The sequence below is a fragment of the Oppia nitens genome, unplaced genomic scaffold, assembly GCF_028296485.1.
Source record: "Oppia nitens isolate AA-2021 unplaced genomic scaffold, nextdenovo-longstitch-racon4-pilon3 scaffold11_pilon_pilon_pilon, whole genome shotgun sequence".
NCBI classification, from domain to species: domain Eukaryota; kingdom Metazoa; phylum Arthropoda; class Arachnida; order Sarcoptiformes; family Oppiidae; genus Oppia; species Oppia nitens.
Window position 1 is genome coordinate 1110001 of NW_026533190.1, and position 20388 is coordinate 1130388.

Sequence of the window (20388 nt, forward strand, 5' to 3'; positions counted from 1 at the left end):
GTAATCAATTTTATTTTATATACAGTGTATTCACATTTATTTTATATTATTTTATTTATTTTTGTCAATAACTTATGGGGTGTCCGATGATTGGTATCATTGGGATGTCTGTATATATACAGTGTACATACATATGCTATCACTTTAGTAATTGATTAGTTATTTAAAATATTTAAATAATTTTAATAAATATATATATAATTTTCTTAAAATTGAATATTTTTGTTATATTTAAAATATATATATAATATATATTTATTTTAATTAAAATTATTTTTTAATAAAAAATATATAATAATATATAACTAATAATAATAATAATACACACATAATAATAATAATAATAATTATCATTATGACCTCAAATATCCTATCGATTTATCAATTATTATTATTATTATTATTATTATTATTAWATATCTCACTACTAACTGATTATCATTATCACATGACTCCCCAAAAATAAATTGTTAATTATATATATATATATATATATATTATTTGGTGTTATATTTATATATATATATCAATAAATAATATAATGAAATGTAATGAAAGATTGCTTTTAATATATGAATTATATGTGTGTTTCTCACAGATTTATTATTATTATTATTATTATTATTATTATTATTATTATTATTATTACTTAAACCCATTGCATTAATACCAATAAATTATTATTGATGTTTGAGATCAGTAGAAAAAAATTTATATATATATATATATATATATATATATATAAATTAATGACATTTATGAGACTAAAAGTAAATATATTRCAGTACAGTATATACTATATAAAAAAAATAGCAATAAATATATATATTTTTTATCTGTTTTTTTTTGTCGCACATCTAAATTATATCAGATTTATTGAGTAGTGTTTAGAAAAATAGCAAAAAAAAAATAAAATAAAATAAAAATCTAATACAATAATAAAATTATTATTATTATTATATATATAGTATAGATATATAAATATAAAGTTTCGATAAAATACAATAAAATAMAACAAAACAAATAATAAATGTTTTAAATTAAATAAATCTAATAATATATATATATTGTTTATAATCWCTCACTAAAAAAACAGTAMACAATATTATATCAAGAAAATTGGATGATAAAACTAAACTATYAAATCAATTATTATTATTTATTTTATTTGTTTGTTTGTTTGTTTTATTTAGTTATATATATATATATGTGTTAATACAACTATAGAAATAATAAGAGATAAGACAATAATAMTAMWAAAAATAAAAAAGTGTTTATAATATCTATCAAACTATATATATATATATATATATATATATATATATATATATATATATATATATATTGAGAAACTTATAATCAAATGTTTTATAACTAGAGAGCTAAACTAAATAGCATTAGAGAGAGAGAGAGAGAGAGAGAGAGAGAGAGAGAGAGAGAGAGAGACTAAACTAAAATAAGCTAAAAGATAGAGAAATAAAATATAAAATAAAAAAAGCAAATAAAAATCAACGATAAAACAAACAAAAATTAAGATAAATTTGATTTAATATTAAATATATTTAATACACACATTATTATTATTATTATTATATCGATAAAAACTTTTTATTTATTTTTTTTATATAAGAAAGTTTAGTAACTAAATAACTAACTAATAATAATAATAATATAAAATATCGGATTTTACTCTATTTATATATATATATAAATCTAATATAAAAATAAGATATAATATTATATCTCTAATGTCATTAAATTAAATCAGCAAAACTCATATCATATCTCATCTAATATTACATAACATATCTGATTATAGATCACTTGGATTATCAATTATAGTCACACACACACACACACACACWCATACACACACACATACACATACATACATACATACATACATACATACATACATACATACATACATACACATACATACACACATACATACACATACATACACATACATACATACATACATACATACATACATACATACACATACATACACATACATACATACATACATACAACATACATACACATACATACACATACATACACATACATACATACAYACATACACAYACATACACAYACATACAAACAAAACAAAAATTAATATATATTTATTTGATATCAATATTATTATTAGTAAGTTAGTAGTATTAATACTATTTAGTAATTTTGTTTTATATATTATAGTTAGCGATATATGATTGAACTGAAAATTAATATTATAATAATCTCTAAATACATTATTAATGTTTGAAAACTTTTTTTGTTTGTTTGTTGTTAATGATTAGTTATTTATTTATTAGGAAATATAAGGTTTATATATATATATATTATATATACTTATAAAATATTTAATAGTCAATATTAATCAAATATCTTCAAATACTATACCTAATAAAATATAAAACTAATAAATAGAAAACATATATATAAATAATTTAATTATCAATATTTATTTATTATTTTTAATTTCAAGAAAAAAATTTATTTATTATATATATATTTTTTAGTAATATATAGTAATATAATTGCATTTATAATATTTATAGAAATATCTAAAACAAATAAGTTATTTAAAAAAATTCAATTAGTATTCATACTATTATACCATAGTATATACAATATATTAAATAAAACAATAATTAAAGTAATACAGTGAAGTGACATTCAAGGGTAGCATAAATTTTATTTATTTTATTTTTTAAATTAACACAATGTCACACATTTTATATATATATATRTAAAATAATAATAATAATAAATAGGCAAAAAAATATAWAAATAAATTTTAACAAATAAAATAATCAACTAACTACMCTRGCTATAATTTATGTGCAAATTTTTTTTTTAAAGTAATATTTGGACATGTTAAATAATAGACTAATTTAATGGTATGCACACACACACACACACACACACACACACACACACACACACACACACACACACACACACACATACATATATATACATATATATATACTGTACATGTCTATGTAAATCTATTTCAATTTGGTCACCCCTTTCCCTAACACACACACACACACATTAAATCTACTGTTCCCATACATATACAATACTAAACAATACAATCCTAGTTAATGTGTGCAATGGGAGTACCATATAAAAAATGATGTCATTTTATTGCTTATATATACAGTATATATATATCAGGGTTAAGCAAGGTTTTGGATTTTAGGGGGGGTAGACCGGGGTAAAATTTAGAAAATTCTCAAAAAATCTTGGGGGGTATTGGGTGGGGTAAGATTTTTATTGCATTTTTAAACGGCAATTTTTTCAAAAATCCAAAATCAAGGGGGGGGGTCTAGAGAAAATTCCCTAAAAATTCCTTAAGTTCCCGAATATTCCCATGTAAATTCAATAAAGTTCCCGTATAAATTCCCGGGAAAATAGGTAAAATTTCCAAAAATATAAAAAAAAAACTTAAAAAACTTAAAAATTAACAAAAATTTAAATTTTAACAAAAAATAAATATTTTTTAAAAAATTTTTTTAAAATTAATAAAAACTTAAATTTTAACAAAAAAAATAAAATAATGTATTTAAGATTTAAAAATAGTTGATAAAAGCATTAATGATACACTATGAGTTATTTTTAGTATTTTAATAATTTTTAACTTTTAACATAATTAATTTTTTAAACAATACTTAATGTTTATAGTTTGTTATATATTTTTATTTTTATACAAATACTGACTGAATACTACTTATTTAACTCAAATTTCGTTAAAGTTTAATTATATTAAGTACAAAATTGAAAATATTTTTAAATTTTTTATTTAAAATTTAAAAATTATTAATAAAAACATAAGTATTTATTGTTTTATTAACTTCTTAAACTTATATTTAAATTGTAATATGATTACTCTTTTCAACAAATAGGTAATTTTTAATTTTTTAGTTTATTTTAATTAAAATAATGTTATTTTTTGATGACTTTTAACGTTATTTTAACTATTTTTAATCAATAATTAGATTTTTATAAATATTAAAAACATAAAAACACTTACTAAAATATATATATATATATATATATATATATATATATGGTCAAAAAGTCTGGGGGGGGGGTAAAATCCCAATTTCTCGATCTTAGGGGGGGTATTTTGGCCTTACCCCCCCCCCCCCCCCTTACTTAACCCTGATATATATATATATATATGGATAGACGCGTCCTCTCCTCTCAATTGGCACTTATTTTTTTTTGTTTGTTGTTGAAAATCACTATATATTTTTCAAACTAACGCTTTTTAGCTGCCAGTGTGTGTGTGTGTGTGTGTGTGCCATAAACTCCCTGTGCTCTCACTCATTCACTCACTCACCCACTCATTCACTGTTGCTGAGAGACGACACAACATTTTTTCCTCTTATATACAACTCTTATATATATATATATACTTCACTACAATATACAGTGTATAGTAAATGTCTCTTTAAATCCATTTACTCACTCACCCGCTCACACACACACACACACACACACACACACACTAACTCACTCACACTTAACTTATTTATCGTTTTTTATGTTATGTTTTCTCACTTTTCTAATATAAATTCAAGTATAATATACACACACACACATAGTCTATACTATATATATATATATGTGTGTGTAATACAATATAAGATTTTTTATTTGAAATTTATTTTATTTTTTTTTGTAAATACTATTTACTAAATACATAGATATATCGTATAATATATATATATATTGAAATTTTCAASAAAAAATAAATCCAATAAACAATAAATTAGTTTATATATATATACTGTATATATTTGAAAATAAAATTAACAAKATAAAATATATATATATATATAATACTGTATTTAAAAATAAATTGTATTTATAATAAAAAAATTTTTTAATATATTATTTATTATAGTTATATACAGTMTATATATATTGAATAGTAAACTAACTGTTCATTTATCACAATTATAGTAGTATTGCTATTGTATTATATTATCTGATAAATAAAACACAAACACACAAAAAATCGCTGTATGTATGATAAGGTTAACTATTACTCTAATATTTAATGTCTTCAATAGTATTATAGTAAGTGTTAGGGAACGGTATGTCAGTTACAGAGTGAGTGAGCGGAGAGAGAGAGAGAGAGAGAGCCGTCAGATTGTATTGTTGTTCAACAGAATCTCAATCAGCCGTCACTTTCAAGAAAACATATACTCTCTCTCTCTCTCTCTCTCTCTCTCTCTCTCTCTCTCTCTCTCTCTCTCTCTCTCTCTCTCTCTCACACACACACACACACACACACACACACACACACACACACACACACACACACACACACACACACACACACAGTCACTCACTCACTAAGCGCACAGTTAGCACACATACTCAGGGATACATTGCCTCAACAGATTTAGGTGTCAGTCAGTCACACACTTATACTATASTATTRTAATATAAATAGATATTTGTTGTATTAGATGATAGAAATCCGGGGCAAACAGTGTGTGTGTGTGTGTGTGTGTGTGTGTGTGTTAGCTCCTGTAGCTATCAAATAAAATAAAAATTAGATATCATGTGTGTGTGTGTGTCAATGCTATTACCGTTTGCTTCACTAAACATTAAGCTATATATAAAAAATAAATAAAATTTCATACCTATCCTCCCCCCCCAAAAAAACACTCACTCGCTTTACACACTAATCGTATAGTTGTGTGCTTAGCCCAGGGATGTGTCACCACATATATCAACGACACACGTTTAGCCATCAATTTTTTGTTGTCGATATTATTAAGTATTATTAGTATTACTAAAAAAATAATTAATAAATTTCATAATATATATTTTGTTTTATAAATACATATTTTTTAAAAAAAATTATTAAAAAATATATACTAATAAAATATGGGCTGTAATTAAATTTTGATTAACAATAATAATAATAAATAAAATCTAATTTTAAAAATTAGTATTTAATTAAACACAAAATTGAAAAAACCACTATATATTTAGTAATTAATTATTTAATTAATTAATTACTATTTAATGTTATCAATAATTATTGAACTAATTTTATAACAACAAAAAAAACATAAATTTATTTATTTAGTTATTTTCATTATATTAATATATATTATAATACATTCAGACAATAGTCTGTGCAAAACCTAACCGTTTTTGGCCCAAATCAAACACTGTATAGTAGGGACCGATAAAAACGTCGCCCAATATCCACAATGGACCGACATGTTTGGGTAGATCCAGGCCCAGGAAACCCGATATACATGTGCTCGARCCCAGTGTAGTCATTTTGAGGACATACTGTTTGGGTGTCAGACGAAATGGTTGGCCACCGATAGTAATGACTATATCGGGCATTTTGTCCATATCGGAGCACTTGACCTGGTATTGACCCATAACTAATGGTTGGGCACCGATTAGTTTGTTTAGCTCCCGGATTTCGGCTGTCGGTCCGGCAATCAGCGAAGTTCCCGTATCGGCAATAGCCTGACAGCCGCCCGAACAAAATTGACGGCTCGGACGGGTGTTAGCTGATTGCTGGCCACTACTACCACTACTACCGGTGCCGACGTCCACAGATATGCCGTCCATAGTAAACTGCCAGTACCCGGGTTTACTAACCGGTACATAGGTTATATTACCGACATATTTATCGTGATTAATACCGCCAAACATAACCTCACCGCCACCCGATTCCCCCCGATTAGGGGGACCACCTCTACTCAAATAGAAACTAAATACAGGTTCGCTGACCAGCCGCTGGCTGACCATATTGGTGAACACACCAGCCACTCGATTGACCGATATCTGGTCAAACCCTAGTCCGAGTATACCGTCAAACTTTGCGGCTACAAATGCCAGACCCGGTTCGCTAGTAATTTCGCCAAATGTTTGGCCAGTTATACGTAGGGGACCGTCCGATTGGGCTCCGATGGTCAGCAAATCGGTGCTCAGATAGCCGCGTACACTGCCCGACCCGTAACGCATTTCCAGTTGWGTACCGTTTTGCCGATAAGTCGAYGACTTTCGGGAGTCATATTTGTTGTGCAATAGACAGGCCATATCTGTCCAGCGACACTGTTTGGACGGTACCCATAGRTTAGAGCTACCGGTGTCGAAAACTACGCGAAACCATTGCGSGGGTGTACCCAAACCAATACGGCCGTAGTATTGGGCATCCAAATAGTTGGACAGTGGTTCGGGTATCGGTCGGCCCGGTTGGTAGCCTTTCCAACGATCGGYGGGTAAGAATCGGTCGATGGCTGTCCCGACCTCCTGGAGGTGACTCCTGACGGTCGGCATCTTGTGTAAGGGTATCCGATAGACACCTTTACCGCCGATAATGTTGTMTTGTTGTTGGTGTTGTTGGCCATTGCATCGGTAATCAACGGTTAACAACAATATGATTGAAAATAATGTTAGTATTAATAACATAATTATAAAAATTGTTTTTTTTATATTTAGATATATTTTATTTATTTTTTAAATTTCATTTAAAACCAAATTCAACAAATAATAAAATAATTTTATTATTATATTATTATATTTTGTAATTAATTAATAGATAATTATTGTTTTATTGATATTATTATTATTATTTTAAAACAATATATATTTATAAACTTATAAATAATTAATTACCCATATATTTAATTTTATTATATAAATTTATAATTTAATATATCAATTGTTATTATTATTATATAATTATGATTTTTTTTTGAAATAAAAATAATACATTACTATTTTTTTTAAAAATAAAATAAATTGTTTATTTTTGTTTCATTTACTAAATATAATATTTAAAAACAAAAAATTATAAACTATAAGATAATTATATCAACAAYTAAATAAATAAGTATCTAATTTATATATTTATTATACATTATATTTATTTAAATTACAAATTGACTATTATTTTTTTGTGGTTAAAGTTTGTATAATTTATATTTAATAAATACATATTAATTTTTATTATCAAATTTATTATTAATAATTAATTTAAGTTATTAATAGAAAAAGTACATAAATTTTCTATTAATATTTTTAATAATTTTTAAGTTTACTAAAAAATATTTTTTTTGATTATTTTTGTTATAAAAATTCCAATCAATTATATTATGTTTTTTTTTTGTTTTATAACTTAATCATTATTATTGACTTAATATTCAATATGAAAATTGAGTAAAAGTTTATCAAACAAAAAACATAAAATGAACTTGACACTACTTGAATATAAAATTAATCAAGGTTAAAAAATACTGTTATAATAATAATAATAATAATAATAATAATAATATACAATAAATGTCACATATATACAGTTACAATATACAGTAAACTTAATAATAAAAAAAAATTATAATAATTAATTTAAATTAATTATTATATTTGTTTTATTTTAAAAAAAATTAAATATAACAAATTGTTTTTAAAAACATTATTATAAATATGTATTATATTGTGTAAACATATTTATAAAAAAAATTAATTATAATTATAAAATAATTTTTTTTGTTAAAAAAATAAATAAAACATTATTTATGTGTTAAATGATTAAATATATATAAAATTACTATGGTAATTTATTTAATAATATATTATTTTTTAATAAGGYAACTTTAGTATACAATAATTTTATTAATATTATTATTATTATTATTATAGCAATTTTGTTGTTTATTAGTKTGTAAATGATATATGATATCTAACTATGAGTTAAACGTAAAATTGTGTRTTAATTAAAATTATTAAAAAAAACAATTTTTTATTTGAAAAAAATGTGATTATTATTAWATTTCAAATCTATAAAATTATCAAATATTATCAAATAGTATTATAAATAATTATTTACTTATTTATTTATTGAAAATAATTATTACGTTAATTAGTTATATAAATATATAATTTTTATATATTTAATAATAATAATAATAATAATAATAACTATATTATTATTAATAAGTGTTTAGTAGACAMCCACMYCATACCTATACCCTTACCACTTATATCTAACCTCCCCCTCCCGCCGCCCCCGCCCCCCGATAGTCATCCAAACCGTGCGATGATATCGGTAACTAATAACGGTAGTGTTGCCGCCGGTGTCCACAATACTATCATAACCTCAACAACCGCCGCCGCGGCCGTCAATAGYATCGGCGGTACTGGCGGTACACATATCAAGCGTATAATGAAAGACTTACAGGAGTTTTATCGGGAAAAYTCTGAGGACATCTATGCGGTCGCCGAAGATAACGACCTGACACGTGTGCACGCATTGATACGCGGACCGCAGGGAACGCCCTACGAGAAAGGCTTCTTTTATTTTGTATTAAAGTATGTATCTATAGATGAGTGGGACAGTCATGCATATGATATACTCTTACCTATACCTAACCTAACTAACCGATTGTATCCGACTCTCACTTTCATCAATTGGCTAACAAAACCAGATTTCCGACTAACTATCCGTTAAGTCCGCCGTCAGTCAAACTGATGACCACCAATGCCGGTACTGTACGCTTCAATCCCAATCTGTACGCTTGCGGTCGGGTATGTCTGAGCATACTGGGCACTTGGACAGGTATGTATTCATGGGGGTGGAGGGGTAGGGCGAGTTTGATTGATAGTAATAGCAAATAACTAACTGTCCTCTCTCTCACATACAGGTCCGGCCTGGACGCCGGCACAGACACTGTTTACAATACTACTGTCCATACAGTCGCTGATGAACGACAAGCCCTATCATAACGAACCGGGCTATGAATTGGACGAACATTATCTAATGTTCGGTAACAATGATGGCCGTAATGTTCCGAACAGTCTACTGGATCCKGCCGTCAATAGCTATAACGATATTATCGGYTACGAAACCATACGGGTGGCCGTCGTGGGTATGCTAGACCTGAACAGTGTGGACGCCCGTAATATGCCCGTAGTATTGCGCAACGTTATGCTGGCCGCTTTCCGATCGGATTACGACTATTTTGAACGGACAGTCCGATCGCGATCGGCAACAATGGACGGCCAGCGACCGTCGGATCCGTTTGGCGATTGCGATCGGCCCCAGACCTTTGAATATGGCAAACTGTCGGCCCAATTGGCCGGTTTGATGACAACCTACGATAGTATTGCCAATAGTTTGGTCTCAGGGGAGGAGGTGGCGGCTGCGGCGGCAATGGTTACCCATAATAATACAAATTTATCGGTAAATCTAAGGGACAGCCAATTGGCTAAACCGTATTTTGAAATGGTAGACAAAATATTGGCGCCGCCGCCGCAGATAGTGTCCAATATTGCCGATAACGGCGGCGGCGGCGATGATGATGATGACCAGGGTTGGGAATCAGAGGGCAATGATGACCTCATTTATGAGGAGGACAACGATGATGATGATGATGGTGCTGGTGTTGGGGATAGGGATACATTGAGGGACGGTATGATGGATCTCTAAACTGTGTGGTTACCTGCCCACCCCCTCCCTCTCCCCTATAATCAACAATGATATGTATTTGTGATACACATTAATTATAGGGACCATCTAATGTATTTAAAAATAAATTAAAATATAAATTATAATAATATGTTTTATTATTATCTAATATCTGTTAATATACTCTAGTATTTAACTATTATTATATACGGATATAATTATAGCATTTAAATTACATTATTATTATTATTATTATTATTATTACTATATTTTACTTACATTGTTAGTATTTATTATTATAATTAAATAATATGTATGTGTATTAATAGATATATATATATTTAACATTAAAAGTACAAATTTTTTTGAATGTATTTAATATTATTTAAGATATATTTATTTTTTGTGTAAAATAATTAAATTACAAAATAACAAAACATAATAGTATTTATATAATATATATATTGATTTATAATTATAATATATAATTTAATAATATAAATATAATAAAAATCAGTCTATTATATAACTATATTTAATTATCAATAGTTATTTTATATTTAAATAATAAACATTATTATTATATTTTAAAATAATATTTCAAATAATTTTTTTCAGATAATTTTGTATGAATTTTTCAAACGTGAAATATTATTATTATTTTTTTGTAACTTAATCATTAAAATTATTATTATTATTATTATTATTAAGATTGACTAAAAATCAATGAATTAAAGTTTAATTTATGATTTTTCAAAAAAACAAACTTAATTAATCAAGGTTAAATAAACATTTAAACTTATAATAATAATAATAATAATAATAATTAAAAATAAAACATTACTAAACAGTTAATAAATTAATAGATATTACTAATAATAACTAATTGTGTTAAAATATTTATTATTCAAAAATAATTATTACAAAAAATTATGTAAAACATTTTATTAAAAAAATAAAAAATAAAATTATTACACAATATAATTATAAAATTTATTTATTATTAAAAATAAAAAACATAACATTATTTATGTAGTTTATATTAAATATCTAATATAATATAACTATGGTAATTTTTTTTAAAAAAATAATAAATATTATTTTTATTTTAACTATTTAATAATAATAACACAACTTTAGTATATATATATAAATATATATATATTAAAAAAAAAACTATATATAATATAAAGTTTAATAATTACTGTATAATATTTAACTCATGTTTTTTTTGTTGGTGTTATATGTTATATGATATATATATCACGCGTTTTTTTAAATATTAAACTAAATAATAATAATAATTGTGTTAAAAACATTAAAAAAAAAAATTATATTTTTATTGAAAAAAAAACAATTTAAATGTGAATTTTTTTTTCAAAATGTAATTATTAGTATTACAATTTGCTATATATATATATCAATAAATATCTAAAATATTGAAATTGGTTTACTATTTTTTGGTGGCCTAGTGTTAGTAAATTAATTACCTGTATATATATATAACTGAGAGAAACTCATATATTTCTACCCAATACCACCCCCCTCAAAAAACCCTACCTCCCACTTAAACCCGAAACAGTCATCTATATACTACTGTATAGAGACCTATTGTATGGTAATAATGATGATGGCATCAGCAACAATGTCTACAGGTGCTGCCCGAGTGAACAATACCACTACCACCAATGGTGGTTGTGTTGGTGGTGGTGACGGTTCCCATATCAAGCGTATAATGAAAGACTTACAGGAGTTTTATCGGGAAAATTCTGAGGACATCTATGCGGTCGCCGAAGATAACGACCTGACACGTGTGCACGCATTGATACGCGGACCGCAGGGAACGCCCTACGAGAAGGGCTTCTTTTATTTTATATTAAAGTATGTATATATCTATAGATGAGTGGGACAGTCATATATATATGATGTATACTCTTACCTATACCTAACCTAACTAACCGATTGTATCCGACTCTCTCTCTCTATCATCAATTGGCTAACAAAAAAAAACAAACAGTTTTCCGACTAACTATCCGATAAGTCCGCCGACAGTCAAACTGATGACCACCAATGCCGGTACTGTACGCTTCAATCCCAATCTGTACGCTTGCGGCCGGGTATGTCTGAGCATACTGGGCACTTGGAACGGTATGTATACATAATTATAATAAGCAATTAAGATATTTATTGATATTTAGCTAACTAACTAACTGTCCTATTTTTTTGGCTAACAGGTCCGCCGTGGACAGCTGTACAGACACTGTTCACAATACTACTGTCCATACAGTCATTGATGAACGAAAAGCCCTATCATAACGAACCGGGCTATGAATTGGGCAGCCGTTTAATGTTAGGTACTAACAGGGGTAACCCAGACAACATAACCCAGGCTGTCAACAGCTATAACGATATTATTGCCTACGAAACCATACGGGTAGCTGTCGTGGGTATGCTAGACCCGTACAGTGTGGACGGCCGTAATATGCCCGTAGTATTGCGCAACGTTATGTTGGCCGCTTTCCGATCGGATTACGACTATTTTGAACGGACAGTCCGCTGGCGATCGGAAACAATGGACGGCCAACGACCGTCGGATCCGTTTGGCGATTGTGGTCGACCGCGAATGTTTGAATACGGCAAACTGTTGGCACAATTGACCGGTTTGAAGACTACCAGTGCTGGTCCTGATGCTGTTGATACTGATGCTGGTCAGGTGGTGGCAACAGTGGTCACCAATAATAATAATTTATCGGTAAATCTACGCAACAGTCTACTGGCCAAAGACTACTTTGATATGGTCGACAGGGTATTGGCATCGGCGCCGACATCATCGATGTTTAACTATACCGAAAACAATGGCACCGACGACGATGACGACTTCTGGGACAAGATGGCCGACGATTGGCTATATCCCGACAATGCCGGCGATCTCGGCTATGAGGAAGAGGAGGTTTAGGAAGTGTATGCTTGAAAAGGGGAAACGGTATGTCCAAAGTTTTTTGTTTGTTTGCCTGTCTGCCTAACTGTCCCTATCATACCTACACACACACACCCACACATACAATAGGACCCAATGGTTATTATAATTTGTTTTTTTTTGTGGACATCTACTACACATGTAGTATTATTTATAATATAATTATAATAACATTTAATTTAATTAGTATTTAAAATAAATAAATAAAATAAATATTTAATATTATACCATATATTAATTGAGCTTAACTTGAAAATTGAAAAATAATTAAATTTAATTATATATTTTTTTTATTGATAAAAAAATACATATTTATAATATATATTTTTTTTTGATTTAACAATTCAAATAAAATATTTATTAATTAATATAATTAATTAAAAAAAAAATTAATTAAAATTTAAAGTAAATTATACTTTAATTATAAATCAATTAGGAAATTATTATTATTTTTTTGTACTTTAGATTATTAATACTGTACAGGGTAAAATTTAAAAATAAACAAAAAATTAAAAAAATATATCCATTTCATTAAATTCAACAAATATTTGCAATAATTTAATAACAAAATATAAAATATTTAGTGATTAGAAAAGTTATTAACATTAATAACTGTTTAGTATAATCTTTAATAATAATATTAAAAAAACTAATAATAAAATATTTTTTAATTAATTTTTAATAATTTTAATCTAAATTTATTATTATTATTATTATTATTATAAGTAATAATAATAATACAATCAGTTTCTTATATATTAATATATCTATTTTGTTATTATTATAACGTCTATTCACTTATTCAAACAAACAAAAAATGTTAGACAACAATGACAGAGAGTGTGGTACTTGTATTATACATAATATATTTAATATAAAATAGATATATACAGTGTATGTGTTTGTATGTATGTATGTGTGTGTGTGTGTGTGTGTGTGTGTGTGTGTGTGTGTGTGTGTGTGTGTGTTGTGTGTGTGTGTGTGTGTGTGTATGTGTGTGTGTGTGTGTGTGTGTGTGTGTGTGTGTGTGTGTGTGTGTGTGTGTGTGTGTGTGTGTGTGTGTGTATGTATGTCTGTGTGTGTGTGTGTGTGTGTGTGTGTGTGTGTGTGTGTGTGTGTGTGTGTGTGTGTGTGTATGTATTTGTATATGTATGTCTGTGTATGTCTGTGTATGTGTGTGTATGTATGTGTGTGTGTGTGTGTGTGTGTGTGTGTGTGTGTGTGTGTGTGTGTTTGTATGTATTTGTATATGTATGTGTGTGTATGCATGTATGTCCAGTGAAAAAACTAACGGTGCGTTAGTTGTCTAAGTAGTTTGTAGTGATATATATTGTATATAAATATATATATTCAATATATTGTATATTGAATTTTCTGTGTGTCCTCTCATCCAACAAGAAAAAAATCATTCAATAAGTGTTTCAATGATTTTTGTTTTGTTGGCTACCAATAGATACACACGTAATATACAGTTATATAATATATATTATATATATATATATATAAGTAGTTTATGTGTGTCGACACACACACACACACACTGATAGTCACACAAGTGATGGACAAACAAATCAACAAATATTTAATAATAATACTAATAATATTATTATTATGTGTAATGTTTGGACACAACAACAACAAAATAAAATTGTGTGTTGACCTGACCTTTCAAGCGCGCGGGTAGGCTGTCATTGCAAGCCTTTTACTATACAACTACTACTGTGTATAAGTATAAACACTGTTAGTGTAATGTAATGTAATTAAGACATGAGTTATGATTTATCGTAAGTGTCTTACAAAGTTAGAGTTAGTTAGTGTGTGTGTGTGTGTGTGTGTGTGTGTGTGTGTGTGTGTGTGTGTGTGTGTGTGATAGAGAGAGAGAGAGAGAGAGAGAGAGAGAGAGAGAGAGAGGGATGAGAGCACTGGTAGATAAATATAACTAATTGTCTGTTAATTTTCTATACAATTTGTTTTTAAGAGGAGATATAATTTTATTAATGAATGGTACGGTCATAACCAACCAATACTACTATAGTTTTAATCCATAGACCAGTTAACCCAAAATAATAATAACAACATCAACAACAACAACGACAACATAACTGAGCGCTAATCATACAATACATTACATACCAGACATATAACTCATTTTGTTATGAGTTATATGTAATAAAATTTAATGTCTTTTAGAAAGAGAGAGAGAGAGAGAGAGGAAAAAAATTATAAAATGTTACCCAAAAAAAACTTAATAACTGTTATTTACTACCAAACAAAAAAAAATCTTCAATACATTTAACCTTTTCATCTCATAATATGAAATATTTATCACACAATATATATATATATATATATAACTACAATACAATTTGTGAGATTAAGTATATGATTTTTTTTGTATTAAAAAATAGGCTTAAAATTACTAACAAATATATAAATTATATATTATATATCAATAGCAAAGAGAGAGAGAGAGAGAGAGAGAGAGAGATTGAAAATAATAGTCAATAGACTATATTGACTGTCCATAGGGTTTGAACCAAAAAAACTAAATAAATTAAATCAACTTATGATATAAAAATAGTAATAATAATAATATAATATTTTTGTTATTATTAAGTAAAAAAATTAGGTCATAATTATACTGGAAATAAATCATATTAATATTATTACTTTTATTTTTTTACTAATATTATTAAATATTAACTAATAATTTAGTTAATCTAATAATTTATTTATTATTTTTTTTTGCTGACTTGCAATTAAATTATACTCACAAAATAGTAAATTATTTATATGTAATAAATTTATTTTATATATATATATATAAAATAAATTTTTGTTTTTTTTATTTTGATTTTAAATGGAAAATAACTACAACAACAAAATTTTATGTCTAGACTTTTTTCAAGTAAAATAATAATAATAATATCAATAAAATTATTATTTAATTTTTTTTATGAATTTTTTTAAAAACATTGAAATAAAATTGAAATACATTATGTACTAATGTTTTTTAGTATTTTACAAAAACAACAAAAATTTACAATAAAATAATTTTTAAAAAAAATAACGATAAGTAAGGATAACTTATAAAAAATATGAAAATTTATATATTATTATATTAAATATATATAATTTTAATAATAATAAATTGTCTACAATTTATAAAATACATTATTATATAGTAAAATAAAAAATATTTTATTTCGGAAATATCATATAATATATATATTATAACACAAATAATATGATATATATATATAACTATTTTATTTTATTATATGATTTTTGTTGTTGTATTTCACACTTTTCCTCACATTTTTTAATCCTAATATCATATCATATTATATTATAGTTCACAAGTGATGAGTTACCCGAAAAAAAATATATATATATAATAAAAAAATTTGTTTCAAATGTCAATTGAAGCCGAAAATTATTGACAAATAAGTAACAGAAAAAAAATAAATTGTATCCTAAATTGCAATCATAGATCTTATACATGATATAGATATCTATCTATCTATATATATATATATAGTAACTATAATATGATATGAAATATATATATATATATATATAAAACTTTAATATATATGTCACACAACAAAAACACAACAAATTGTATTAAAAAATAAATAGATCACAACTTTTTATAACTTTATTGTGATATACTGTATATATACTGTATATATATATATATAGAGACAGAGAGAGAGAGAGAGAGAGAGAGAGAGAGAGAGAGAGAGAGAGAGAGAGAGAGAGAGAGAGAGAGAGAGAGAGAGAGAGTACTGTAGGATATAAATATGGGTATAATATCATTGCAAAGTAGCAAAAAAAAAATATATTAACAAAATTGTCACAATTTTTTTTTATATATATATATATGATATATATTATATAATAGTCACTGTAATCATCATCAGTATTGATGGGGACAGTCATGTGTGTGTGTGTGTGTTGTGATTGATATGTGTCCTCAAAAAAATAAATAAAAAAAATATCAATGACAACACTTGACAACAACAATGTCATCGATAATATAAAATAAATAAATTATTTTTTTTTATTTTAAAAAAATTTATAGTGTATATAAAAAAATTTAGATTTATATAAAATAATACTAAAAAAAAATTATTATAACAATAATAATACAAAACAAATTATTTTTCCATATACTGTATATAAATATTTTTAAACATTTTTTTGGTTATTATTATTATTAAACAATTTTATTTTATTAACCAATAACATGGATATATAAAAATCATAATAATAATAATAGTAATAATAGTTAAAAATAAACTACATATTAATAATGTAATGATAATAACAACAATAATATTAATAATAATAAATATATAATATAATAGTTATGAACACCTCATAATAAAAATAATAATAATTTTATTTTACCAGCACTGGTAGCCAATGGGCTTCAGTAGTAAACTATAGTAATAAATGTCTAAAATACGGGTATTTTTAATATATATATATATAGTACTATATAGTATGATAATAATGTTTATTATAATAATAATAATAATAAAAATACAAATAATAACTGTCCAATAATTTGGTCATCAAATTTACTTTGATTCAATTATATACATATATAATATATATATACAAAAAAATAGATACATAAATATAAATATAATGTTTTTAACGATTGCCATAAATTTTTTCTTTCTAAATATATTTATCTCAATATATATATATATATATATATATATATATTAATAAATATACAGTAAATTACACACACACACAAAATAGATAATAAATAAATTTATATATATTTTTATATATCCTATGGATACACATATATTTAATATATTTATAGCCATAGTTACACAAAATAGGATGTATGTAATCATCTTTATCTAAGCGCTTATATATATATATCTATATAAAGATATATATTTTAAGTGCCAGTAATATATATATATATACACTATATATATATATATACGTATAATCAGCTGATATATAATGATAATCCTCCGGTAAACGCATTACCCGAATCAGGTATTAGCCATTTATTATCCATAATCCCATCCAAGTGCTGGGGGAGGACAGGATGGCAGGGAAGGGGAGATAGGGATAGGCAGGATAGGTATGTATGGTTTGTTTTTGCCTACATATAAACAAGTGGTTTGTCCAATAAGTAAGGTGTCAGTAGGTGTCATGTCGTTGTTGACCTCTCATTGATAATTATTTTTTGGTTGGTTGGTTGGGCTCCGGGATATATATATATATATATTAAAACATGTTTAATACAAATTATTAGTGATAATAATGTGTTAATGATCATGGGAGGGGGTGGGGTGGAGGAGGACAGGGATATGTGATATATATAACTATCTAGTGGTTAGTGTTGTTGTGTTTATCTACTATTATTATGACCAGTAATTATCATTAAAGATAAAAACTTATTATATGTTATTATTATTATTATTAGAAATAATGATAATTATTATCATATATTTTTGTTTGGTTATAGTATAGTATAAATTTTGTAGACATATATTATTATTATATTTTATTTTTGTTTTTTTTTGTTAATTCATTGCTTTTATTTATCTCATATATATTAATAACAATAATCATAATAAAAGTTTATTTTCACATTTTTGGTTCAATTGATTATTATTTCACAACAATATATATATTTTTAATCACTTACTAGACATTTATAAAAATACTAATATAATTAATAAATAATTTTTTTTAAATATTTAATTTTGTAATTTAGATATTAAATGTTTAAATAAAAAAATATTTAGTAATTAATGTTACTTTTTGTTTATTTTCTAGTATATATTTTGCGATATATTATATTAATTTAAAAAACCAAAATTAATTACTATATATTTTTTATATACTGTATATATTATATATATAAATATATATATATAATATATAAATTTTTAGATATAATGTAAAAAATCAATTTAATATCAAATAATTTAATAAAATGCATAAACCTTGTTGAACACAACAAAATTAAATATAATTTTTAATATACAGTATATATGATATACTGTATATATTTTTAAAAAATATTAAATATTACTTTTTTTTATAAAAATTTTATCAAATATAGTACAACTAGAAATATAGTATATATCTAAATAATAAAATAAAAATCTCTAAAAATATGTATATATATATAGTTTAAATTAAGTTATTTATATAATATATATAAAAAAAATTTTGAGGGGAAAGGGATGGTATCCGTTAAGCATAACATTTCATAGACATTGCTATAAACATATAGTTAGTTGTAATCAATAATATTGATTATTAAAATATAAAAATATAAAAATTTATATTTATTTATATGTCAAAAGAAAGTCAAAATTTTTGAGTTCACAATCACTAACAAAAAAAACATAAATATATTGAATATATATATATATTATTCACACAAATAATATTTTTTTCCAAACATTGATTTTTTATAAAATAAAATGTTTTTTACTGTTTATAGCAACAAAAAACTAGAAAAAATTGTTTAAAAATATTGAATTTTATCATTAGTTCAATGTTTTTATTTATTTTTTTTTTTTTGGTTGTCTCTGTATATATGTATGCATTTTAATGTATTAAAACATAACATAACAACATATATAATATTTAAATAAAAACTTTTAAATTATCATTAAATTATTAACATTAGTTAGACAACAACAAAAATAATACATTGTATTTCAAACATATATATTGATATAATATTAAATGATATTATTTAATACTATACAAATTTAAGCTAGGTGATTATTTATTAATTTCGATAATACTTAATAAATAAATAAATAAATAAATAACTTACAGTAGTAAGTGTTAGGTTAGTTAAATAATTTATCATTTATAAAGGGGTTGTTTGGTAACTGTCTATCAAAATTTAACAATCAATTAATTATGTATATAT

At 25.1% G+C, this 20388-nt stretch overlaps 3 protein-coding genes across 3 annotated transcripts; 2 read left to right on the forward strand and 1 right to left on the reverse strand.

The window, feature by feature from the left end:
- Positions 1-6165: 6165 nt before the first annotated feature.
- LOC128953366 (lysosomal aspartic protease-like) lies at positions 6166-7476 on the reverse strand. The gene has a single exon (XM_054298853.1). The coding sequence runs from the start codon at positions 7474-7476 to the stop codon at positions 6166-6168; it is 1311 nt and encodes a 436-aa protein (XP_054154828.1).
- Positions 7477-9076: 1600 nt separating this feature from the next.
- LOC128951960 (ubiquitin-conjugating enzyme E2 Z-like) lies at positions 9077-10575 on the forward strand. The gene is made up of 3 exons (XM_054297275.1): positions 9077-9378; positions 9495-9625; positions 9711-10575. Exons 1-3 carry the CDS (start codon positions 9107-9109, stop codon positions 10493-10495), a joined length of 1188 nt encoding a protein of 395 aa, XP_054153250.1. The 5' UTR covers positions 9077-9106; the 3' UTR covers positions 10496-10575.
- A 1322-nt stretch (positions 10576-11897) lies between these two features.
- LOC128951979 (ubiquitin-conjugating enzyme E2 Z-like) lies at positions 11898-13603 on the forward strand. Its single transcript, XM_054297298.1, has 3 exons — positions 11898-12355; positions 12492-12622; positions 12709-13603. The coding sequence occupies exons 1-3, from the start codon at positions 12090-12092 to the stop codon at positions 13428-13430; spliced, it is 1119 nt and encodes a 372-aa protein (XP_054153273.1). The 5' UTR covers positions 11898-12089; the 3' UTR covers positions 13431-13603.
- Positions 13604-20388: the final 6785 nt, after the last annotated feature.

Excerpts from the sequence above, each read along its gene's own strand:
- LOC128951979 (XM_054297298.1), top strand. The coding sequence starts at position 12,090 with ATGGTAATAATGATGATGGCATCAGCAACAATGTCTACAGGTGCTGCC. Across the intron at positions 12,356-12,491 it reads TTCTTTTATTTTATATTAAA|TTTTCCGACTAACTATCCGA; the intron begins GTATGTATATAT and ends AAAAACAAACAG. Across the intron at positions 12,623-12,708 it reads CATACTGGGCACTTGGAACG|GTCCGCCGTGGACAGCTGTA; the intron begins GTATGTATACAT and ends TTTGGCTAACAG.